This window comes from Chiloscyllium plagiosum, unplaced genomic scaffold (genome assembly GCF_037043375.1).
Source record: "Chiloscyllium plagiosum isolate Xiang-an unplaced genomic scaffold, Cpla_swu_hap1 HiC_scaffold_14, whole genome shotgun sequence".
Lineage (NCBI taxonomy): Eukaryota > Metazoa > Chordata > Chondrichthyes > Orectolobiformes > Hemiscylliidae > Chiloscyllium > Chiloscyllium plagiosum.
In genome coordinates, this window is record NW_028270152.1 from 40,130,869 (window position 1) to 40,158,138 (window position 27,270).

Consider the following 27,270-nt stretch of genomic DNA (forward strand, 5'->3'; position numbering starts at 1 on the left):
CTCTCTCTCTAAAATACACATTCTAAGCACCATGTCACAATTTTTTTCCATTTTTTATATAGGCAACTGGAACCTTGTTTCTGAGTGAACGACTAAAAGGAGAAATCAGTTAAAAAAAACCTGTACTACTTGGGAATGAATGTTTGTTTTTATTCACTGTGGGATGTGGGCTTTGCTGGCTGGGTCTGCTTTTATTGCCTGTCCCTAGTTGCCCATGAGAAGGTGAACACCAATGTGCAGTCCCAGTGTCAGCAAACATAGCCTTTCCCCGCTGTGTGGAACTCTAATGTTCGGTGAAGCAGTACCTCTGCAAGCAGAGGCCAATATATTGGCATGCCAACTGGCATGAGCAGAACCACTCAGTGGCTGTGTGACCTACTGATTTTAAGCTGCATACACTTTCATTTAATTAGCTCAAATTACATTGTCCATTAGAGAAGCCCTTCTACTCCAGCAATGTGGCAGATTGTCTTGGTATGTCCTGTTCACAAAATAAAACACACAAACTTGATCTGCTATCTGGATAAATCCTGGTATTCCATTCTGATAGTTGCTGGAGGCATACGTCCCAATGGAGGACTCTCCCTTAGCACTGGGGATTTGGGGTAGTGGGTATTTCACACAACTAACCAAGACAACTATAGGTCAGGTTGGTTCACAGACTTGCAGGCCTTCAGTAATTTGTTACGGTCAGGTGGAGTCTGCAGCTACATTTATATTAACTGCTATAGACTCCAGCCTCCCTTTTGCATTTTAAAGAGTTTTTTTGCTAAATATACAGCTGCTCTTTGGCCTCACACTCTTGACTTTTGAGCACTCTTACTGACACCTTTTATCACTTTACTGAAGATCCAGAGTAGATTGACAGGGTGGTGATTGGCCAGGTTAGATTTGTCTTGCTTTTTGTGTACAGGATATACCTGAGCAATTTTCCACATTGCCACAGAAATGCCAGTGTTTGGCTGGACTGAAACAACCGTGTTTGACCCCTAGTTAATTCTGCAACCAAAGTCTTCAGTAATAGTTCTGTAATGCTGTCAGGGCCCATGGACTTTGCAGTGTCCAATGTCTCCAAGATTTGGAGACGCCGGTGTTGGACTGGGGTGTACAAAGTTAAAAATCACACAACACCAGGTATAGTCCAACAGGTTTGTGGAGAATAAGAACAATTACTTGATGAAGGAGCAGCGCTCCGAAAGCTAGTGCTTCCAAATAAACCTGTTGGACTATAACCTGGTGTTGTGTGATTTTTAACAGTGTCTCCAACTATTTCTTGATTCTGTAAGGGACCACCTTTTTGGACTATAACCAAAATGGAAGTCAAACACTGCTAAAACAGAGAGGCAAGTTTTACAAGTTGAAAATCACGTAGACTAATAGACTTGAACACATAACAGCATAGAAGGAAATAACTTAACCTACCATATCTGTCCATTGCCCATTTTCCAGCTCTTGGTCTTCAGCCCTGGAGGCTACGCCGATGGAAGTAAATAAATAAATGCTACATAAATATTTTCAGAGCTTTTGACCCAAGCACCCTTTCAGGTAGTGAGTTCCAGACTCCTGCCATCCTCTCAGTGAAAAAAAATTCTCTTCTTACCTTTCTACTCCTTACCTGAATCCAACGCTTTCTGGATGTTGAGCTCTTTAATAATGGAAAAAGTGCCATCTTACCCATCATATCTTTGCCTCTCATAATCTGATATACCTCTATCAGGTCCTCTCTCAACCTTCACTGTTCTAATGAAAACAGCCAGAGACTATCCAGCCTTGTCTCATATCTCAGACACTCCAGCCCAGGCAACATCCTAATAAATCTCCTCTGAATTCTCTCTATCACATCTTTCCTATAATGTGGTGACTGGAACTGCACACATTACTCCAATTGTGGCCTAACCAACATCTTATACAGTTCCAACATAACATTCTTGCTCTTGTATTCTATGCCTCAGCTAATAAAGGCAAGTATCCATATGCTTTAGGGTTAACCCTAATCCTCATCCTAACCCTAACCCCTTCAGAATATCCTGTTCTGTGATCATCTTGACCCAAATACCTAGGAGGCAACATGGCATCCTGGAGTCATGTTCACAGATGCAGCAGTACCTGTCCACTCCCCTCACTCATGAATTCCTTACCTCTATTGCCCTTCCATACTTCTTACCCCATAAGCAGCTGGACCACCCACATTGTCATGGTCTTGTCTGACCTTCAGAGAGGAAGCATCACTCTCACCATTTTCCCAAGGTGAAAAACCGTTGAGGGGTTCCTTGAGTGAGATGCACTCAAGAAACCCCTCCCTACCTGCCTGGTCCCCGTCTTCTCACTGGCAGTCACCCATTCATGGAATCATACAGTACTTATGAGGCCCTTTGGCCCATTAGCTCTGTACTACCACTTTCTCTGCATGCACTCCCTTAAACTGTGAGTGATCAGATTTTTGTAAAGTTTTTCAGCTATACTTACGACCTTAGCTTAAATTAATATCAAGTCCACAAGCAAAATATATCAATTACATACCTGCTGTCCTGTGATAGGATACTTCGATCTTGGTGAAGTATCTATCTAATGTTGCTTTCAGAGCAGTTAGATTGTAATGTTACTGAGACTGAGTGCGACAAGGAGTCTTGGAGTTAAGGAGGATCTGCCTGACAACAGCTGCTGGATTGGTTCAGCTGCAGGTTGTTACAGAACAGTGAGGGTAATGCAACCAGAAACATCAAGAGCTGATAAACAGGAGACATCTGTCTCCACTCTCTCCCTCTGTTAAAGGAAAAGGACAAACACACCCAGAAACTTAAAATAAAGAATTCTAATACAAGTAAAGACCTAGGTGCATCCAATTAGCTGTCTAATCAAAGACTGGTCATTGCTCTGCAGGTAACATCACTGTCAAAATCTAAGAACCATGAGAGATAACTCTTCACCTTGTGCTCTGGACTATTGACTGACAGAAATTATTTCTCCCTGTCTATATTTTTGATAATATTTGTGTCAAACAATTTGTCTTTTGTCTGTCTTATTTGTGAGTGAATGTGTGTGTTTGAGGCATTAAAAGGGGATAGGTTAAGTCACATTATAAATGAGTGATCCTTGTTTTCTCTGCCATTTGTTAAAGAATAAGTTTGCTTACAATAAATACAGTTGTTTTCCTATTAATAGTGACAACTGGTGTAAGTGACTTTTGTCCTGAGTAGTGAGCCAGCAGCAAAGTGATCACCTCAGTGGTTAATTGGGTATAAATGCATTTCTGATGGCTAATAGAATGGTTGCATTCAATTATCAGCCGACTCTTCCCACTTATGTCATAACAAAAGCTTGGTGACTCATCTGGGATCTTTAAATGGGGCCAACGAAAGATTGGATATGGAATAAGAGTAATTGATAAATTATAAAAAGACAAGGTACCAGGTTTTTCATACTGAAATAAGATGGCTTTGAAAGCAACTACAAGCATCCTGCTGTTGAAAGAGGTAGCTCTGATGGCTCTACAGGGATTAACAAGAGCCAAGCTGATAGAATTGGCAAATAAATTAGAAATGGAATTGTCTGTCAGAGCCAAGGATGCAGAGGCAATTAAAGGATTGGCAAAGTGCCTAGGACTGATGGAAAAACAGGAGTGCACTGAGTGGTAAGTTGCCTGAGCTAGCATGAATTCATTCGTTAAAGCAGCTTAAAATGAAAAGGAAACTGAAAATTTATCAAGATGTTGCCAGGACGAGAAGGATTGAGTTATAAGGAGAGGTTGGATTGGCTGGGAACTTTTTTCACTAGAGCACATGGATTGGCTGGGGACTTTTTTCACTAGAGCACAGGAGGTTGAGGGATGACCATACAGATGTTTATAAAATAATGAGGGTCACAGATAAGGGAAACAGCAAACGTCTTTTCCCTAGGGTAGGGGAGTTCAAACCTAAAGGGTATATTTTTAAGGTGAGAGGAGAAAGATTTAAAAGGGACCTGAAGGGCAACTTTTTTCACAGAGAGGATGGTTTGTATGTAGAATGAACTGCCAGAGGAAGTGGTAGATGCAGATACAGTTACAACATTTAAAAGATATTTGGACAGGTACATGAATGGGAAAGGTGTGGAGGGATATTGACCAAATGCTAGCAAGTGGGACTAGTTTAGTTTCGGAAACTTGGTCGGCATGAATGAGTTGGACAGAAGGGTCTCTTTCCGTGCTGTATGATTCAATGACTCTATAACTTAAAAGACTTGAGCTTGAAGAAAAAGAGAAAGACAAAGAATGAGGGAGAGGAAAAGGCATGAGAAACATAATTAAAAAGCATGAGACTAGAAATTCCATAGAGAGATGGATAAAGAAAGGAGAAAGAGATTGGGAAAGCAGGTTAAAATAATACAGTCAACAAAAAGAAACATCAAATAATAAACGAAGTACTGATAAGCAAAATCCTAGCCATAACCTAAAGTCCATGCCTGATTAAAAGTTGGATTGAAAATATATGCTCTTAACTGGTGGTAATATACATTTTCTCAATGAATTAGCACTTTAGTTAATATTAACGAGTGGGATACGTACTTCAATACCTGCATTCAAAGAATGGATCTTTATAAAGGTGAAATGAGTTCAAATCTTATTAACTTAGATCTTGTCATTCTTACCTTGATCTGAACACAAGGAGAAAATGTGTCTCGTCCAGAGCCACAACTGCCCTGAGGTACCTGCTGGGTCCCAAGCACAGTGCAGGTGCTGCCAGTGAAATTTAAGACTGTTTTTTTGGGAAAAGTAAAATGGGAAATTTTAAATTAAACCATAACCTTGACAATAATTTTTTATATCATAAGATTACCTTTTGGCAGCATGCTCTCACATTCCAATACTAACAAATGGCATCTTGCTTCTTACTGAATCTCCCCCTGCCTGTCATGGTAGAATTGCAACTCACTGCATGTCACCTGTTTGGTCTGCTTACAATACTTCAGCGCCTTCTCATTTGTTGAACAAGCTGGTTTCTTTCACTTCTCTTGCTTCTCCTTTAAAATTCTCTTGATTGCCTCTTATGATCAAGTCTAAGCATTTCATAGACACGCTCATTAAAAGAAAAGCATAATACTGCAGTGTCTGGAAATCAGAAATAAAAGCAAAAAGTGCTGGAGAAGGGGAGCTGGTTTGAGAGCATTCGTGGAGAGAGAAACTGAGTTAACATTTCAAGTTCAATATGACTTTTCTTCAAAACAGAAGATTCTGAGGAAGAGTCATATTGGATTTGAGATGCTAATTCTGTTTCTGTTTCCACAGATGCTGCCAAACCTGCTGTAGCATTGCCTATTTTTACTTCATAGCCCCCTCACTTATGTTCTCAATCAGCCTCTGCAATTAGCAACCCCGCAAGCTTCAAATTTACTGCCACATTTTGATTCACTGTCCTTCCTTAATATCTCTGGCCAACTTAATTGCCCATGCAGACGTTTGTGTCTACTTACCTTTTCAATTATATCCCACTTCTGTCTTTCATGCCCTTTATTCACTACTCTGCTCCATCATTCAATGGCTGATCTGATAATCCTCAACTCCACTTTCCTATCTTTTCCCCATAACCCTTCATTAAAAATCTGTTTATTTTAGCCTTGAATATATTCAACAACCAAGCCTCTACAGATCCCTGTGGTAAAGAATTCCACAGAGTTACTACCCTCTGAGAGAAAGTAAATCCTCCTCATTTCTGTCCTAGCTGGGCGAGTCCTTATTCTAAGATGATGCCCTTTGATCCCACAAAGGCAAACAGCTCTCCCACATCTACCCTGTCAAGCCCCTTAAGAATCTTGTATGTTTCAATAAGATCATATCTCATTCTTCTGAATTCTAATGACAACATGCCTAACCTACTCAACCTTTTGTCATAAGAAAATCCTTCCAAACTCAGGATTAACCTAGTGACCTTTTCTGGACTGCCTCCAATGCCAGTTTATCTTTCTTTAGATAAGGTGCCCTCAAGTTTTGAACTCCTTATCTAAGGAAAGATAAACTGGCATATTCCAGCTTTAGTTTTAACTACTGCCTTGATGGTTTTAGCAAGACCTCCCTATTTTGGTGCTCTATTCCCTCTGAAATAAAGGCCAACAGTTCATTTGCCTTTACCCACTGAACTTGGATGCTAGGTTTGTGTGATTGATGAATGGGGTCTCAGGAATGCCTTTGTGCTGCAGGTTTCTGCAGTCTTTCTCTACTTAAATAATATTCAGCTCTTCTATTCCTCCTGCCAAAGTGCATAACCTCACATTGTCCCACATTATATTCTATTTGCCAAACCTTTGCCCACTCGCTGAACTTTCTGCAGAAACTTTGTGTTATTTTATGACATGTCTTTCCATGTCATAAAATTTGGCTAAAGTCCATTCACTTTGCTCATCTAAGTCAATTATGTATTGTAACTAACTGTGGCCCCAGCATGAACACTGTGGCAATTCATCAGTTGAGGTTGCCATCTGAAAAATGGTCCCCTTATCCCAACTCTCTGTCTTCTATTACTTACCCAAACTTCTATGCATGCTAACACATTGCTGTTGATTCTTATCTTATTAAGTAGCCTAACATGTGGCACTTTATTGAATAGGGTGGCATGGTGGCTCAGTGGTTAGCCTCGGGGGGAGGAGGGGTAGGGGAAACTATGGAAGTGCCTTGGAAGGTAAGAGCCACCAAGTTGGCACAGAGAGAATTAATAGATATGGGACTGAAGGATACAGCATCAGAAGCACAGCAAATAGGAGCAAGTGTGGGCATTTCCACCCCTTGATCCCGCTTTACATTTAAAATTTTCTTGGCTGATCTTGCATCTCAATGCCATACTCCAGTACTATCCCCAAGTTCCTCGATGTCTTAATATCTAGAAATTTCTTGATGTCAATTTTGAACATACTCAATAGCTCCACAGTACTCTGGTGTGGAGCCATCAAAAGATTAATCAAACTATGAGTGAAGACATTCCTCCTCATAGCAATCTTAAATGGACTACCTCTTATTCCAAGACTATGTAAAGCCAAGAAATACATGCTTTCTGCATCTACCCACTTTGTCCTGTAAGAATTTTGTATGTTTCAATGAGATCAGCTCCCATTCTTCTAAATTTGAGAGAATACAGATCCAGGTTCCTCAATCTTTCCTCTCGAGATAATCCACCATTCAGGAATCGATGCTGTGAACTTTTGTTGAATATTGCCAATGCCAATATATTCTTCTTTGGGTAAGGAAGCAAAAATTGTATGTAATACTCCATGTGGAAACTAACCAAGCCTCTACACAATTCCAGCTAGACCTCTTTACTGCTGTCCACAAATCTTCTTGTAATAAAGGCCAGCATACAATGTATCTTTGCTATTGTTTGCTGCATCTGAATGCTAATGTTTCGTGAATCATGAACAAAAACACTCTGGTCCCTTTGGACTTCCAAATCTTTCACCATTTAAGAAATTCTTTACATTTCTACTTTTTCTACCAAAGTTAGTAACCAGCAAGCTATTTACTTTACATTTTCTCTATTATATTCCATTTGCCATGTCCTTGCCCATGCACTTAGCGTGTCTTAAATCCCCTTATAGCCTCTTTGCAACCTCCTCACAACTTACATTTCCAATTAATTTTTGAGACATGAGCAAACTTGAAAATATTATATTTGATCCCCACATCATTTTAAAAATTTTTCCTCATTTTGACCTTATTTTATGCTGACCTTTTCATGCACTGCCTTCCAACATTGCTTACTACCTTCCTTCCTACCAGCTTTGAGTTTCTCCCATTTGAATTCCCTCTCACATTCCAACCTTTGCCACTGTCCCCAAGACACTGCCGAGCTAATTTACGCTCTCCCCAACAGCACAAGCAATATCCTCCTATGGTGACATTAGACCTGATTCTATGGAAGGTGTATTGTAACCTGTCCTCCTTGTACAGAACCAGTCCCAATGCCACAGCAATCTTAAACGGTCCCTTCCACACTATCTGCCTGCCACTTATTCATTTATTCCATCATCCTGTTTCTCAATTCACTCATAACTGGACAGGAAACCTGAAATTACTGCCTTTGATGTCCTCCTTGCAAACCCTTTCACAACTGTCTCTGTGCTTTCAAACCAATTGGCGTCAATGTGGATAACCGATCTCTGTCTGTTTACCTTCCCACATAAGATTGTCCTGAAGCTGCTCAGTGACATTGTTGATCAAGGCACCAGGGAGACAACAATCCATTCTGTTCCTCTACCTGTTGAATCTCCTCCCATTATTGCTTTCCGACTCTTCTTCCTTCCCATTTGTCCTACTGAGCCAGCCATTGTACCAGGGACCAAAAGAGAAAATGCTGGAAAATCTCAGCCGGTCTGGCAGCATCTGTAAGGAGAGAAAAGAGCTGACATTTCGAGTCTAACTGGCCCTTTGTTAAAGCTTTGACAAAGGGTCAGTTAGATTCGAAACATCAGCTCTTTTCTCTCCTTACAGATGCTGCCAGACCGGCTGAGATTATCCAGCATTTTCTCTTTTGGTTTCAGATTCCAGCATCTGCAGTAATTTGCTTTTATCCAATGTACCAGGGACTTGGCTGTGGCTGCACTCCTCTGAGAAACTCTCCCCCCCAGAAGTATCCAGAAAGGAAAAGCAGTTAATGAGCAAGATGCAATCAGGGGATTCCTGCACTGGTCCTTCTTGAATGTTGACAAGAACCCATCCTTCTCTGGTTGTACTCATTTAACCTGCAGCATGTCCATCTCCCTAAGTATGCTAGCTATATAGTTCCCAGCCTTGCAGATGCACCACAATGACTCCAGCCATTGCTCCAGTTCCAAAATCTGGAGGTCTAGCTTCTGCAGCTGGTGATGCTTCTACCTACAGATTTCTGCCTCAAGGTAACTCAGCAAAATGTGTTCCTTAGTCTTTGACCAAGCCTTTACTCTCTCCTCGTAATATTTAATATTGATTCTGCACCAGTCTTTGCTTACACATCCGTGAAGTATCTTCAGACATTTTCCAATGCCAAAGGTGTTAGAAATGTAAGTTATTATCAGAAGAAAATGAAATATGAATCGTGACAGTACTCCTAATTTTACCAAGTACGCATTTACCATCTCAATCGCCCCTGAAATTTAGACTCTGAATCCCACTGCCAGTTGAAAATTCAAACCATTATATCATCTGGAGGATTTTTTTTAAGAATAATTTCTACTGCATCAAAATTTACATTTGAAAAGAATATGACAGTCTTACCCTTGTGAAATGGTTTCAGTATGTAAATACCAAATAGAATGAGAAGTAACATAAGAATCAAGATAACAGGAGCCAGAAGGACAAGTGGATACTTGAGCTTATCAGCCATCTCTTCTCGTCTGAGATCTACAGCAGACATGTTGCTTCTCCTCTGTGCCCTCCTCACTGCTTTCTCAGTTCTAGATCGTCCAAAAATGGTTGATGGTTGCCGTGTTATATTTGCCTCCTCTCCATTACTGTTGCCTGGGCAAACTGAACTGGGGAACTGCAGGCTAGTGACAAACATAGTGAGAGGAAATAGAAGTCATAAAAAAAATGTTGTTTTTAAATTGAATTCTGAAAATTTAAAAAGAATTCTTTAAAGACGGTCGTTGATTAAAGGCTATTTTGTTTTGGTCCTTTGAAGCTTGCTGACATTATTTCTTCGATCAAAATAGTTGAACCTTCAAATTATTTCAAGCAACTGAAATAGACCTGCAAGAGAGATGCAAAAGAATAATTAAAATGTGCATAAAATGCACTAATATACAGTCAAAGCCACAGTGAGGGTAATAAGATTCACTTTTATATTTATACAAACATACAGCAAATCAGATCATGGCGGATGGGAGGCTAATTACATAAATCCAAAGTCATTGTTTGAGATTTGCTATTCCACTGTTAGCTGACTCACATTAATGCTTTGAACAGCATGATAATGATGTTTTGCCTTGGTAAATATGAACTAAAGCCTCTACAATCAGTTGGGTCTTGTCCATTTCAATCAAACTACAGTTTTATTCCTATATTAAATGTTAATTATGGCCTGCAATCTATCTGGTATTGAAAATTAGCTATTAGAAATGTGGGGCAGAGTGTAATGCTCTCCTCCATGGTGAGATTGGCAATAAGGGACATTTAATCAGGTTGGACAGTTGCGAACCCCATCACTTTCCTGTCTCATTAATGAATAAAGGACAACCTCCTCACAGAACTAAAGACCTTAATTAGGCAATAAGGCACACTTAGAGCTGCCATCACACCACCACAGATATGATCACAGCAGCATGTGGGCACCCACCTTGCAGGGTTGTTTGCAGAAGCACCACAGTGTTTGTTATTTAAAGGTCCCAATTAACTGATCAAGGGATCCAGGCTCAGAAAGGCACCCCCCCCACCCCAACTCCCCATCCCACCTTTTGTACCTTAATTGGTACTGAATTCACTACCTTCACACTCCTTGTTCAATTTCACTATTCTTAAATCCGGTTGGTTAAGGAAATGTATAATTTAAACCCCTATATCATAGTTGGTGATTCTGTTTATTCAAGTCCCAGATTCCTGGATTCCCTCACACTTCCAGCAACTTGACAGCAAGTTGCAAATATATTGCAATTTTTAGGATGCAAAACATTTACAACGTAAATGTGCAAATCTAATTAACTAAACTAATTAACTTTTAAGGTCATTGCTACAGCAAACTTTACCCATTACTGTAGCTTAAGAAGTGTCAATATCAATACCAGTTCTCAGTCATCCAATAGCTCCTATGTGTTTTGAAATAAATAAGCTTCTATCTGTATTACACAAAAGAATATTAAAACAGTTTTACCTGAGGCATGGAAAGTGCTTTCTTATACGAGGTGTTAATGAACTTTCTTTTAATGTGATAATAAAGAGAACAAAGCATCCAACAAGAGTTGAATTTACTGAACTAACTTAATGCCAGCTGTTAAGTGGAACTGTAGAACAATGTTAGATGTTTTCTTTCCATCCAAAATATTAAATAAATGCAGATTATTTTACAATCTACTTTACCCAAAACTACAACACTTCAATTAATACTTTGTCCATTTTTTTAATGTTTCCAATCCATAGAGGAAACACATCTGATTGTAGACCACCTAAACCCCAATTGTGTTGTATCCCTCATATTTGGATTTTTTTTTGCTGAGTAAGTGGTAGCTGTTACAGAGATGTGACTGCAGGATGGCATCAATTGGGACCTGAAATTAAAGGCTTTAGGGCATTTAGGAATTACAGGAAACTAGAAAAAGGTGGAAGACTGGCTCTGTTAGTTAATGATGTTAATGGCAGAGTAGACAGGAGTGAGTTCAGTAAGCCAAGATGTAGAAACAGTTTGGGTAGAGCTGAGAATTGATAAAGGCAAGAAATCACATGAGGGAATGGTATCCAAGCTCCCTACCAGTAACCACATAGTACAGTAGAGCATAATAATGAGAGCTTGTTAGAAAGGCATGGTAATAATCATGAGTGACTTAATCTACACATTGACTGAAAAAGTCAGGTTGGCAAAGGTTGAAAGATTGTCAGGTTTCATCCAGAGGGCTCATAACATATAGCAACTCATTCCAAAATGGACAAAATATCATGGTGTTGGGAAGCGTTCCTTAATTGGGTTACATTTTTTAATGTTCACTGGCAACAGGAACTATGAAGCACCCCTCCTGAGGTCTCGCTCCCATCAAACTTGCTGAAAAATGAAATTATTTTAAAAAGCTGGTGTAAAACAAATATTTCACGCTGATTGCTAAATGAAAGGCAACAGCTCGGTACATGTATGAGTAAATCCATGATTTGTCATAATGTTAATTAAAAATGTACAGCGATGGCACTTAACAATTCCTTTCAAACTGGGTGGGATTTGGTGCAGGTGACTGGGATCTCGCCTGCTACCTGGAGATCCAGCAAAGCTAGTGAGAGCCCCATGCTACCTCCTTTAAGGGAGATCTGCCATATTAACTGCCAGCAGACATTTACATGGCATTTGGTGGGCATTCGCCAGAATCATGGACTCCAGGTCCAGAAATTGCCAATTGGAGCCTGGCAGTTCTTCATTGCCAGCAATGCTAGTGGAGATGTTGTGGTAACTGCCAATAATGCACCCACCAAAGGCCTGGGATCAGCAAAGGAATCAGTCCAGAGGTGAATGGGGTTCATAGGGAGGGTTTTGCCGGCTGAGGTGGGGAATCAGACTGGTGGGAAGAAAGGGCAGAAAATGACTCTCAGGAGGTCCCTCTATTCCCCATACCAGGTTCCTCAATTAGGCGCTGAGTGCCATTGAGCAATATAAATGTGTGATATATTCTGATATTCTTGCAACAATATTCTGTCATATTGCACAATCAATCAATCAAACAACTTGTTTTCAAGTTTTGGGGATTGGTTCACACTTAAGAAGTATCACATTGATAAAAAGAATCCTTCAAACTGGTTAAAGATTATTTTTGAGTGTAATGAAAAAAGTTATAAAAAGGTTTATAGCCAGCTGGCTGCCATTTCCCATATTTTACATACCATCATTATCTCTACATGGAGGAAATTGTCCTCGATGTCTCTAATCTTAGACATTCCCACCCCCCACCCAACTTGCTTGTTAAGAATGTCTAATGAGACGGGTTCACTTTTCAATCAGTTTCTTTAACTTCCTCAGTTTAGCTGATATGTACATCACCTATTCTGGTTTGTGATTTACCTGACACTTTACTTTTGTGTTGAAACAACCCCAATTCTGGTATTTCTTTCACACTGCTGCTCCCTGCCACCAAAACAATCTTAAATTGCACTCAGGGCGTTTCAGGTAAGCAATGTTTCCTGTCCATGGAAACTTTTGCTGTTCTGCATAAACAAAGCAATTACATTATTTGCAGAATATAAACACCCAAGATGCCAACATTTCCCACATCAGTTAGTTTTCTGACTTTAACTATGTTGCTTCCAACTCCAATTTTAGTAAACTATAATTAATACAATTTTCACAACTTTCTTTTAACTTGTCACAATCCAGCTCCTTGGTCTGAAAAGAGTTAAATTGTTATTCAGCTGTTTATCCCTGACTACGCCCACGTTTTCTCATATTTCAGAGCATCTCATGTAAGACTACAGAAAGCAGAATAGACTGATAACGCAAATCAATAACAAGACACCAAACATTACAACGTTATAATAAGAAACAATAAAAACAATAGTCCCGGATTTGCAGTGTAACACTTCTGGTTGGGTTCTATTCTCAATTGTACTGAAAATATGTTATTTAGAGGTAAAGCAAAAGACCGTTCAAAATGCGATGAATACAGCATTAAATAGCCTCGGTTTCTGCCCCAGACCCCATTAAAACTAAACCATGTACGTGAAATGCATCCATATTTGGAATTGCCAGCTATACTTTGTCAATATTTGTTTCTGATCCACTATGTTCATTATCAGAAAGAACAATGTCTGCATGACACTGAACTGGAAGATTTTTATTTCGTAATCAACTGTGAACTTGTTTGACCATTTCGGATGCAACAGGATCATCTGGTAAAACAGCGTGGGGACAATATTCTGTATTAACAGAAAATATTTTCATTCCTTTTGAAAGGATTTTTTAAAAATCCCATATCTTCCCACAAAATGTAGTTGCTAGAAGAATGATGAAAACCAGCCTGCTCGCCGTACTCAAACAGGAACTGTTCTCTTTTCCCTCTCTGACAATGTGCCCACTTACATTCTTAGACTGGAACAATGTGTTGAGTCTTAGACACTTCAACCTCTCAGATGTCCGAGTGGACGGGAGAACACGTCTCTGCAGCGGGAAGTCCAATTTGAGAGAATTCCTCCTCTTCGGGGTCGATTGTCTCCCGGTATAATGACAGCTCCAGAGGCTCAGCACAATGCACACAGGCTGAAATCTGGCCAACAGCAAACGTCTGTACTCACCGGGAGTCCGAGAGCAGAAGCGACGGAGAAGCTGAGCTCTTGTACTATCTGGTCCCTTCCTCAGTCGGTCGGCAATGGGCCTGGGGTCAGGGCAAGGCTTCTGACCAGCTTAAAGCGGTAACCATGCAAACCTTTGAGGCAGTTCCAAAGCAGCGTGACAGTTCCGCTCTGGTCACTGGGCAGTCCAAGAGATCAAATGTAAATGCAATTATTACAACTCGGTTTTTTTCGGTGTGTACACGCCAGTTTCGCCAGTATCCATTTGACCGTTATTAAAAGGGACACGAGGGGCACCGTTTTCACACAGAAAAGTATTGGCATTTGGAGTGAACTGCCAGAGGAAGTGGTAGATGCAGGTTCAATAACAACGTATAAAAGACATTTGGACAGATACATGAATAGGACAGGTTTAGAGGGACATGGGCCAAATGCACAAAATGGGACTAGTTTAGTTTGGGAAAGTCGTTTGGCATAGATAGGTTGGACCAAATGGTCTCTTTCCTTGCTTATGACTCTATGACTATATGACTCCAATGTGTGGAAATCTGAGTCCCACGGAGTCTTTGAGCGGCTGGACACAGATGGTCACACCTATGTTGTCGAACCAAGAGCTGGAGGACAGCCTCAGCAAACAGATCACAGGCTGGGGATTTTGGAGTCATGGCATCATAAAGATGTACAGCACAGAAACAGACCCTTTGGTCCAACTGGTCCATGCCGATCAGATATCTGAGTTTAGATTAGATTCCCTATGGTGTGGAAACAGGTGCTTCTGCCCAACCAGTCCACACTGACCCTACGAAAGTAACCCACCAAGAGCCATTCCCCTACATTTACGTCTGACTTGGCAATTTAGCATGGCCCATTTAGCTAACCAGCACATCTTATGGATTGGGGGAGGAAACTGGAGCACCTGGAGGAAACCCACGCAGACACAGGGAGAATGTGCAATCTCCACACAGACAATCGCTCGAGACTGGAATCGAACCCGGGTCCTTGGCGCTGTGAGGCAGAAGTGCTAACCACTAAGCCACGTGCCACCCCATTCCTAAATTAATCGAGTCCCATTTGCCAGCACTTGGCGCATGTCCCTGTAAACCCTTCCTATTATTATACCCATCCAGATGTCTTTTAAATGTTGTAACTGTACCAGCCTCCACCACTTCCTCTGGCAACTCATTCCACATCTGGTGGATAATGTGGAGTCAAACAGCTCTCTCAGAGATGCTCAGAAACCTGCCGTATCTGTGCATGCTGGTTCGAGTGAAGTGGAGTTATATAGCGCTGAGGAAACCTGGAGTGATCTGTGAGCTGTGAATCCAGGAAGTGCACCCAGAGTTGGGAGGTCTCCTGCTGTCCTGCAAGGTGGCTCAGGGAGGACCTTCTGGGAGGCTGAAACTGTGGCAACAAATACCACCCAACACATGACTGGAACCCTAACTGACCTAATCCCTAATATGGGTGATCTGTCACAGAGCCTAGATCCCTTGGAATGTATCAGTCCAGATCAGAGGCTAAGAAGGTGTTCTTGAGCTAATGTTGCATATCACTCCAGCCCTTTTATCCAAATTGGTGATGAAAAAGGAAATACTGCCATTAATCTGAGCTCAAACATTTTAGCCATCACGGCAGAGCTGAACTTGCTGATCATGCAACTGCTTAGCAAAAAGTCATTGTGTGCTATGTGTAGTTGCCACATCTGCAAGTTTCAAACAGGGAGAATTCAAATGGTACATCTAGCTGCGGGTGGCAATGGTGATGAGTAGCACCAGGCAGGGCAGCTGATGCAGGAGAATGGGTCTCTTGAGGAACGGGTGTTCTGGGGGAAAGGAGATCTCATGAGGAGAAGACAGACAGACAAAGGATTTCCTCAACCAGATGTAAACCACATGCTTAATTCTGTGTAACCACTGTGTCTTCCTTGTTTAGCCTTACTTTCCCTTTATGTTTGTAGTGACCTTATGCCAGTAAAATGAAGAAGCCTTGCTTCATGATATTTGAGCTGTCTGTGTTCAAATGTGTATTCAAATCTCAAGTTACAAGAGTAAATATGCTCGTATTTGAGAAAGATTCTGGACTAACTGCATGCGCAGAACAAAATGATCTCTGCTTTTCCATCAAAACATTTTACAATTTCAACATATCTCAATTTACACAATTTTATTTCTGGGAATACTTCTGTTTTTAGAACTTTTGCTTCTCTCTGCTAAATTATACCTCAAGCAATGATATTTACCAAGGATTTTCACACTGTTGTCAATTAATATCCAATGTGGAATGAGGGCAAGTAACATTTTTTGACAACTGTGCATGAAAGTGACTAATGTAACTTTGCCATAAGAAAATCAATCTCCTAAAATTTCCTTGTTTTTTTGCGCATGGGGAAAAAGAAAATGAGCCAACTTTAAGGAGATATGGACTTCAGCAGATATCTCTGCCCATTGGAAAATATAAATATAAACAGGGAGTTTACTGAAGAGAATTAGGAAGCACTTCACCAAGAAGAAATTAGGGAGCTCTGCTATGCTATGCACTGCAGGAGGATCTGCTGCCATTGTCATAATGTTTTCATCCTTTAAATTCAGGTGATCATGACCTGTTCTTGTTAAAAAAATTGTGGTCTGGTATATATCCAACTGGAGTTGTCAGCCCTTTATCTGGCACCTGATTGATATATTGGTGAGATGTTCTTTGATTGGTCTGAGTTATGCCTTTTAGTAGTACCTGGCTTGGATTACTGTTGAACGCATTGATTAGTGTTACTTCCAATATAGCTGCCATCTGTGGCTGAAGATCTGGCTTAAAATCTTATGGTGGTCTGCAATCATTTTCTTGTTGGGGAATAACTTATATTCATATTGTTCCTTACTGACATCCACAAAGGTGACTTGTTATATTTTTATATCATGTCAGGTAGTATTTTCTACAAGTTCACCTTAAATGTCTCAAACATCCCAGGCATGGACTTCGGATGTTGCTTTTAGAAATATGCAGACTTTGATGGGAAGTCCAAATAGGGCAGCATAAAATTAGAACTAGGCCAATCCCTCTACAAATCCAAGAACAACAGAGATGTTATTACACCCTTCCATAGCAGAGTCTCCAGGGTCAGAGGTAGGGACACTACTACTGCACCACACAAGAGCTGTCCAGTTTGGTGCTTTAATACCACCTTTAAACAGAATAAATTAACACACATCCTGGGAGTGAATTAAAGAATGCATATTTACTCATTCCATGTTAATTGCAACTTAACAAGCAATTTAAGAGCATTAAGTTAAAAATATTAACAAAAATGATCAGCGTGATGTCTATACTTAATGAGGTCCAATCACATATTTCTAACCTATATAATTATATGTTGAAAGCTACATTGTTCTAATCAAATATCATAAGTTGGCTTCAATTCTGTTTTTAAAAAGTCTATTTTAATTATCTACAGCAAAAAGGTCCTATAATGAATTATAGCCAATATTACTGTTAGTCAACAAAATAGATAGTCAATGACATAGGAGAACTGCAGGGACAACTTTCATTTCTCATCATCTCATTGCATCCTCAGATGCTGACACTGTTTAGCTTTATGTTTCTTTCAAAAACTCCTTATGATTTCACCACAAAAGTATTTGTAAAATACAGGCATTAAGGAAATTCAAATATCTTTGAGGCTTGTGGCCTGGAGATAATTGTAGAAAATGAAAAGAGTAAAGCCATAGTAGGAGTTCATAACATGGATGGCATTTTTAAAATTGAGATGTTTCTAAAATGGAACCTGTGTAAATCAAGAGAGAACAAGGGTAATGGGTGAATGGGATTTGGTACAAGTAAGCATCTGGGCTGTAGAGCTTTGGATGACTTCAAGTCAATGCAGAATGTGTAAATTGCTGGAGGACTGTTGTTCTGAAGAAGGGTTATTGGCCTCAAAATGTTAACTCTGTTATTTCTCCACAGATGTTGCCAGACCGACTGAGTTTCTCCAACAATTTCTGATTTTGTTTGCTTCAGGTTTCTAGCATCCACAGTCCTTTGTTCTATTTTAGCAGGTGAAAGATTGGTCACGGAAATGTTGGAGTAGTCCAGCCTAGATGTAACAAACAAATAGGTAAGAATTTCAGCAGCACATGAGCTGATGCAGAGATGGATTTGGACAATGTTACTGAGATGGAAAAAGTTGGTCTTAAGTGATGATACAGGTATGTGTTTGAAAGCTCATCCCAGTGTGAAATATCTCATCAAGGTGATGAACAATCTGGTTCAGCCTCAAAGAGTTGCCAGAGACAATTTAAGTCAGTAGCTCGAGAGAGGAGTTGTAGCATGGACCAAGCACAATGACTCTGATGTCATTCGTATTAATTGGTAAACATTTTCATTGGAACCAACAACAGAGGAAGGGAAAAGGTTGAGATTCTGAAGGGTGATTACAGAGAGTTAGGCAGGAATTTAAAAAGGAGGTCCTCGAGAGTAGTAATATCTGGAATACTCCCAGTGCTACGAGCTAGTGAGGGCAGGAATAGGAGGATAAGCAGATGAATGCATGGCTGAGGAGCTGGTGTATGGGAGAAGGATTCACATTTTTGGATCATTGGAATCTCTTTTGGGGTAGAAGTGACCTGTACAAGAAGGACGGATTGCACCTAAATTAGAAGGGGACTAATATATTGGCAGGAAGATTTGTGAGAGCTGCTCGGGAGGATTTAAACTAGTAAGGTGGGGGAAGTGGTGGGGGGGGGCGGTGGGAAGGTCCAGGGAGATAATGAGGAAAGAGATCAATCTGAGACTGGTACAGTTGAGAACAGAAGCGAGTCAAACAGTCAGGGCAGGCAGGGACAAGGGAGGACTAATAAATTAAACTGCATTTATTTCAATGCAAGGGGCCTAACGGGGAAGGCAGATGAACTCAGGGCATGGGACTGGGATGTCATAGCAATTACAGAAACATGGCTCAGGGATGGGCAGGACTGGCAGCTTGATATTCCAGGATACAAATGCTACAGGAACGATAGAAAGGGAGGCAAGAGAGGAGGGGGAGTGGCATTTTTGATAAGGGATAGCATTACAGCTGTACTGAGGGAGGATATTCCTGGAAATACACCCAGGGAAGTTATTTGGGTGAAACTGAGAAATATGAAAGGGATGATCACGTTATTGGGATTGTATTATAGACCCCCTAATAGTCAGAGGGAAATTTAGAAACAAACTTGTAAGGAGATCTTGGCTATCTGTAAGAATAATAGGGTGGTTATGGTAGGGAATTTTAACTTTCCAAATGTTGACTGGGACTGCCATAGTGTTAAGGATTTAGATGGAGAGGAATTTGTTAAGTGTGCACAAGACAATTTTCTGATTCAGTATGTGGATGTACCTACTAGAGAAGGTGCAAAACTTGACCTACTCTTGGGAAATAAGGCAAGACGGGTGACTGAGGTGTCAGTGGGGGAGCACTTCGGGGCCAGCGACCATAATTCCATTAGATTTAAAATAGTGATGGAAAAGGATGGACCAGATCTAAAAGTTGAAGTTCTAAATTGGAGAAAGGCTAATTTTGATAGTATTAGGCAAGAACCTTCAAAAGTTGGTTGGGTGCAGATGTTCGCAGGTAAAGGGACGGCTGGAAAATGGGAAGCCGTCAGGAATGAGATAACGAGAATCCAGAGAAAGTATATTCCTGTTAGGATGAAAGGAAAAGCTGGTAGGTATAGGAAATGCTGGATGACGAAAGAAATTGAAGGTTTGTTTAAGAAAAAGAAGGAAGCATATGTAAGGTAGAGACAGAATAGGTCAAGTGGATCATTAGAAGAGTATAAAGGAAGTAGGACGGCAAAACGGGGACATGAAATAGCTTTAGCGAATAGAATTAAGGAGAATCCAAAGGGTTTTACAAATATATTAAGGACAAAAGGGTAACTAGGGAGAGAATAGGGCTCCTCAAAGATCAGCAAGGCGGCCTTTGTGTGGAACCGCAGAAAATGGGGGAGATACTAAACCATTTACTGTGGAAAAGGATATGGAACATATAGAATGTAGGGAAATAGATGGTGACACCTTGCAAAATGTCCATATTAAAGAGGAGAAAGTGCTGGATAAATCCCCAGGACCTGATCAGGTGTACCCTAGAACTTTGTGGGAAGCTAGAGAAGTGATTGCTGGGCCTATTGCTGAGATATTTGTATCATTGATAGTCACAGGTGAGGTGTCAGAAGGCTGGAGGTTGGCTAATTGGTACCTCAGTTGAAGAAGGGTGGTAAGGACTAGCCAGGGAACTATAGACCAGTGAGCCTGACGTCAGCGGTGGGCAATCCTGAGGGACAGGATGTACATGTATTTGGAAAGACAAGGACTGATTAGGAATAGTCAACATGGCTTTGTGCGTGGGAAATCATGTCTCACAAACTTGATTGAGTTTTTTTTGAAGAAGTAACAAAGAGGATTGATGAAGGCAGAGCAGTAGATGTGATCTATATGGACTTCAGTAAGGCGTTTGACAATGTTCCCTATGGGAGACTGATTAGCATGATTAGATCTTACAGAATACATGGAGAACTAGCCATTTGGATACAGAACTGGCGCAAAGGTAGAAGACAGAGGGTGGTGGTGGAGGGTTGTTTTTTCAGACTGGAGGCCTGTGACCAGTGGAGTGCCACAAGGGTCGGTGCTGGGCCCTCTACTTTTGTCATTTACATAAATGATTTGGATGCGAGCATGAGAGGTACGGTTAGTAAGTTTGCAGATGACACCAAAATTGGAGGTGTAGTGGACAGCGAAGAGGGTTACCTCCGATTACAACAGGATCTGGACCAGATGGGCCAATGGGCTGAGAAGTGGCAGATGGAGTTTAATTCAGATAAAGGCGAGGTGCTGCATTCCAGAACTAAAGGGCATAGGTTTAGGGTAAGAGGGGAAAGATATAAAAGAGACCTAAGGAGCAACTTTTTCACGCAGAGGGTGGTACGTGTATGGAATGAGCTGCCAGAGGATGTGGTGGCGGCTGGTACAATTGCAACATTTAAGAGACATTTGGATGGGTATATGAATAAGAAGGGTTTGGAGGGATATGGGCCGGGCGCTGGCAGGTAGGACTAGATTGGGTTGGGATATCTGGTCGGCATGGACGGGTTGGATCGGAGGGTCTGTTTCCATGCTGTATATCTCTATGACTCTATGACTCTATGCTACTAATCCCTCGCCATTGGCAGGATATTCCAGAATGAACCAGAATTGCAGCAGCTTTATGGTTCCTGACATTTGCCCTGGACACAGCAGCCAAGTGAAAATTTATGGCCTATTTGGTGTCAGGGACTTAGTGGGTGGAGTGATGCAGATATGGGAAATCCTCTTCCTCCCAAAAGCAGCAGTCAAGACCACACTGCCAGACTATGCCAGTCTGCTCCAGTCAGTGTAGCCTCAGCCTCTGAAAAAATACCCAGCATTGTAGGAAGACTTCCACTGCTCTGCCAACATAAATGCCACCATCTTCTTTCTGAAATTTCACACTCACTCTACCTCTGCTACTGTACCCATCTCTTGCTCTACCAACCTCACTATTGCCTGTAGCATCTTCCCACACTTGCTGTCACTCCAACCTCCTGACAGCATTAACCCTCCATGCCCTCTGTGCTGCCTTAACAGCCGTGCTTTCACCTTCTGTAATACCTGCCTCTCTCTCATTCCAGCAGCACAGAAAAAGTCAAAGAGGGTGGTGGGCTGCCCAAAGTTCAGCTCCCAACCCTGTATGGAGAGACCATCCTGATTCTGACCATCCCGAGTGGCTGACTGACTGTTTCTGAGACTCTGGACTAGTATCTCAGGCTGCCCTTGACTTGTTGGACCTCCAGACTGAAGGCTTGAATTGACCAAGGACTGTTGACAACCATGACAAGTTTCCTGACTTTGGTTCTGAACCAACTATAAGGTGTGAGCCTGGTGTCTCTAGTTGAGGGACAAGGCCCAAAAAGACTTCACGCCATTGGCTGGTTTTCGAGCTGACCCCCATTCCTTCCTCAGGAAAAACATCCCACCTCTGAATCTTGGCAGGTAGCTGAATGGCCAATAGCTCTATGGCACCAGCGGAGCCACCAGGAGCAGTGGTCAATGCTGGGACTGCACCAAGTCCCAAGAAACAAGGAGCTCAGGCTGTGGGGCCTCTTGGATGGGCCAGAACAAGAGGACCTGGAAGAGGATGTGAGGAGACCTGTTAATGATGTATCACTGCAGTAAATACAGTCACCATGGCTTAGTGAATGAGGAAAGGAGAACCTCCTTCTCGCTATACGCAGGAAAGTGAAATACGGAAAACAGTGAGCAATGACATACTACTCAAATGCAGTATAGGTGACCCTAAGACATAGCACGGGCTTGTTTGTTGAGTTCAACAGTAGGTCCTTATTAAAATATCAATTGGATCTGATAACCTACCCTCTTTTCCCTCAATTCACTGTGTTAAAGATGTTGATCTATCTATATCTAGTAATAGGTACGTTGATACAGCAACTTGTCAAACCTTCCCCAATGGATTCTCCCAAACCTGCAACCTTTACTACCTTGAAGGACAGTGGCAGCAAACACACAGAAATACCACCACTTGCACAATGTGCTCCATATCACACACCATCCTAGTTGGGAACAGTGTCACCATTTCTTCACTGTTGCTGGGTCCAAGTCCTGGAACTGCCTCCCTAGTATAAATATGGTTGTATCTACACAACATGGTCTCCACTGAAGATGGCACATACTTTTCTCAAGCAATAAACAATGGGAAATACATGCTGGCCTTGCCAGTGACACCATATTCCTGTGGATGAATAAAGACAAATTGCCACTGTATTGTCGCATTTTGGCTATGCAAAGATTTTTTCCTAAGAAGCTGGATTTCAATATTTTTGAGAGGCACCCTGGCACAAGATATCTTTAAATAAAAAGTAACTGCTTCGCAATGGTTAGAATTGTTGAAAGTGGCAGCTTGTCACTGAATTCAGAGCAGAGAGATCAGTTGTGACACAGACCTCAAAAAGGCATGCAGCAAGTGAAATAATTCACTCTCTTTCAGAGTGGAAAAGAACCAACACACAAAGACTTTACGAAGAAAGACATTTAAAATGCACCAAGACCTAGGTCTAAATGACTGGCTACCAAATTGAAGATTGCCACAGTCAACAACAAGATGCTATCACCACCAAAACAAAACAAAATCTGTCAGAAAACCATCTAATTTTACCTTTTCGGTTGGACTCTGATCGAAAGAGGTTGTTCCATTTTATTTATGTTTTCTACCCATGATACTCCAAAAGAAAGGTATGTTATTTGTCCTGCCTGTCTTATGTGTAAATTAATATGTGTGAATTTAAATAGGGTATAGTTTATGTTTTTATTAGTTGTTAATAATCTGTTTGCCAATTGTGAGAGGATAGGTTTGGTATGGTGTATATTTATTTATTGTTCATTGGTGAAAACTAGTGTAAGTTTCTTTCATCTGAGATGGTGTTCACATTCAGGCATGAATCATTGTAGAAATTAAGTTGATCATATTTCACACTTGTGATGACTTGTGCCACAGTGGGGCTCCAAAGCTCTTAAATTTTAAAGATCCTGATATTTCAAAGTTAGTAACATATATATCTATGACATTTTTTACAGCCACAAGAAAAGGACTGTGGTACTCACTTTGCCAAGCCAGTTCAAAGTGTCTACAACAGAGTACCACATACCCAAGCATGTCTCAGCATCCCAAAGATAAACTTTCACATTAGAATGAATATCAAAGTGAGTGCAAAGTGAGTGGAATTCAACCTTACTCTGATCCCTGTTCTTCAGCAACATATCGAGAATAATGGAGATTTAAAGGAATTACCTTACTACTCACACCAGCCAATCATGCAGGGTCTATTGCTGCAGATTCCAATAATCCAGAGGAGGAGGTACTATCCTGAAATCAAGTCATATAACAAGCAAAGTAAAATAATAAAATTAACTTTAAAAACAAAAACGTACATGCATGTTATCTGAAATGTCAAATGGCATTCCTATACAAGAAGAAATTGAATATTGAAATGAATCATTAAGTAGTCATTGTGCATCTGGTCATAGTGCATCAGCATTTTTAAAATTTTAAGGTGTTGGCCATCATGACATAACCTTTAACAAACACTAAATAAGTGAAGAATGTCAGGGAATAAAAGCCTTGTAGCCAACTGCTGTGTGATGTCACCCTCTCAGGACAATTTGCCCTCTGGACAGTAATCACTTTCAGCTGCAGATCTGCTCCCACCCACTGAAACTGCCTGGAGAACAGATGTTGCAGCTGTGTTCAGGAAAGAATATGTCAATTCAAAAAGGAAACATTCCCAATAAAACAGTAAAATGAAAAATCAATTTGTTTGTCACATTACTGATTAGTTAATATGAATACTATTCAGATTATTTGAAAAACAGAATCCAAACATAGTGTAACATTAAGGATCAAACTCCTTGCTGTGTAATGTGCTGAAATAATGGGATCTTTTAAGAGCATATCATTTACTTAGAAGTCAATTCGTTTCTCTTTTCATCTTTGTGCCTACAAAACAAAACAGACACTTTTATCAAAAGTAATGTCAGAATAATAACATCACATAGAAATAAATTGTCACACATGTGCATTTAAGGTATCATTTTGGATTTGGGGATGAACATATTGCTTGGGAATGTGAGGAAAATTTTATTACATATCTGACTGCATCATACTAGACCTGGATGTCCTGGATCGTAATGCTGATACATGAAATGATAAGAATTCTATTCTCCAGCATGTTGATGAGCACATTAAACACATATATAGCTTGAATGAATTTAATGCTTCACTTGCATCATAATATATCATTCAAAAATGGTAAGTACTTGCAATATATTGTTAGGTTGATTGAAACAATATGTAGATAATGCAGCTAGGGAAGAAACATACTAGACCTTGTATTGGGGGCTAAGGCTGGACAGATGATCAAAGTTTAAGTGGGGGACCATTTTAGGAGCAGTGATCACAATTCCATAAATGTTAAGATAGCTATGGATAAAGATAAGACTTTCCTCAGGTGGAAATGCTAAACTGGGGGAAGGTGAATTACAAAAGTATTAGGCAGGAACTGGAGAAATTAGATTAGGGAGTTGTTGTTTGAGGGTAAATCTACATCTGACATGTGGGAGTCTTTTAAAGGCCAGATGATCAGAGTTCAGGGTCAGCATTTTCCTGTGAGGATGAAAGATAAGGATGGCAAGATTTAGGAACCCCAGATGACAAGAGATTTTGAAAGGTTAGTCAAGAAGAAAAAGGAAACAGATGTAAGGTTTCAAATATAAAGGAAGCAGGAAGGAATTTAAACATGGAATTAGGAGAGCAAAAAGGGACCATGAAATGTCCTTGCCAACCAGGATTAAGGAATATCCCAAGGCATTTTATATCTATATGTTAGGAGCAAGAGGTTAGCTAGGTCCACTCAAGGACAAAGGAAGGAATTTATGCATGGAGCCAGAGGAAGTACTTTACATCAGTATTCACCAAGGAGAAGGACATGAATGATGGTATAATTAGGGAGAGGTATATTGATACTACAGGGCATTTCGATATTAAGAGGTGTTGGATGTCATATATGGACTTCAGTAAGGCATTTGACAAGGTTCCTCATGGTAGAGTGGTTAGCAAAGTTAGATCACATGAAATATAGGAAGAAACTAGCCGCTTTGATATAGAACTGGCTTGAAATTAGAAGGGTGGTGGTGGAGGGGTGCTTTTCAGACTAGAGGCCTGTGACCAGCGGTGTACCATAAAGACCAATGCTGGGTCCACTGTTTTATATAAATGATTTGGATGTGAACGTAGGAGGTATGGTTAGCAAGTTTGCAGATAACACTAAAATTGGAGTTGTAGTGGACAATGAAGAAGGTTACCTGAGAGTACAACAGGACTTTGATCAGATGGGCTAATGGGCTGAGGAGTGGCAAATGGAGTTTAATTTAGATAAATGTAAGGTGTTGCATTTTGGAAAGGCAAATCAGGGCAGGACTTATACACTTACTGGTAAGATCCTAGAGAGTGTGGCTGAACAAAGAGACCTTGGAATGCAAGTTCTTGTTCCTTGAAAGTGCATTCCCAGGTCAACAGGATAATGAAGAAAGCGTTCGGTAAGCTTGCCTTTATTGATCAGTGCATTGAGTATAAGAATTGGGAGGTCATGTTGTGTCTGTACAGGACATTGATTAGGCCACTTTTAGAATACTGTATGCAATTCTGGTCTCCCTGCTACAGGAAGGATGCTGTGAAACTTGAAAGGGTTCAGAAAAGATTTACAAGGATGTTGCCAGGATTGGAGCATTTGAGCTATAGGGAGAGGTTGAATAGGCTGGAGCTACTTTCCCCAGAGCTTTGGAGGCTGAGGGATGACCTTATAGAGGGATGACCTTATAGGGGGATGAATAGGGTGAATAGCCAAGGTCTTTACCCCGGGTAGTGGAGTCCAAAACTAGAGGGCATAGGTTTAAGGTGAGAGGGGAAAGATTTAAAAGGGACCTAAGGTGCAATGTTTTCATGCAGAGGTGGCGTGTGTATGGAATGAGCTGCCAGAGGAAATGATGGAGACTGGTACAATTATGACATTCAAAAGGCATCTGGATGGATATATGAATAGGAAGAGTTTAGGGGGATATGAACAAAATGCTGACAAATGGGACGAGATTAATTTAGGATATCTGGTCAGCAAGGACAAGTTGAACTGAAGAGTCTGTTTCCATGCTGTGCAGTTCTATGATTCTATATGTCCCCAGGGCCTGATGGAATCTATTCCATCTGAAGGAGGCAAGTGAAGAGATTCCTGGGGCCTCTTTAGAAACAGATGAGGTTGCAGAAGACTGGAGAACAGCCAATGTTGTTCCTTTGTTTAAGAAGGGCAACAGGGATAATTCAGAAAATTATAGGCTTACATCTGTGGTATGGAAATTATTGGAAAGGATTCTTAGGAACAAGATTTACTTGCAATAGGAAAAGAATGGACTTATTAGGGATAGTCAGCATAGCTTTCTGTGCGGGAGATCTTGTATCACAAATTTGGAAGAAGTAACAGAGATGATTGATGAAGGCAGAGTATTAACTGTTACTTACATATACTTTACTAAAGCATTTGACAAAGTCCTTCACGGTATGCTGGTCCAGAAGATTAAATCTCATGGGATTCCTGTGACTTTGATACAAAATTGGTTTGGTCATACAAGATAGAGGGTAGTTGTGGAGGTGTGTTTTTTTCTGACTGGAGGTCTGTGACCAGCAGTATTCTGCAAGGTTCAGTCCTAGGACTTCTGTTGCTTGTAATAATTAATTGAAATAAAGGTGAAAATAT

General features: G+C 40.7%; 1 protein-coding gene across 5 annotated transcripts in view; it reads right to left on the reverse strand.

Moving 5' to 3' along the window:
• LOC122559030 (uncharacterized) overlaps nt 1-23,846 on the reverse strand; it is a 56,542-nt gene extending 32,696 nt beyond the window's left edge. For 3 of the 5 annotated variants that reach the window (XM_043708175.2, XM_043708176.2, XM_043708172.2), the window contains exons 1-3: nt 13,704-14,059; nt 9,215-9,688; nt 4,627-4,733 (exon numbers count right to left, since the gene is read on the reverse strand). In XM_043708175.2, coding sequence (XP_043564110.2) covers nt 4,627-4,733; nt 9,215-9,500 — 393 coding nt within the window. In that variant the 5' untranslated portion in view covers nt 9,501-9,688; nt 13,704-14,059. Of the gene's footprint in view, nt 1-4,626; nt 4,734-9,214; nt 9,689-13,703; nt 14,060-23,759 lie in introns of those variants that run through there. The other 2 variants (XM_087994350.1, XM_043708174.2) reach the window with 2 other exon arrangements.
• Nucleotides 23,847-27,270: the final 3,424 nt, after the last annotated feature.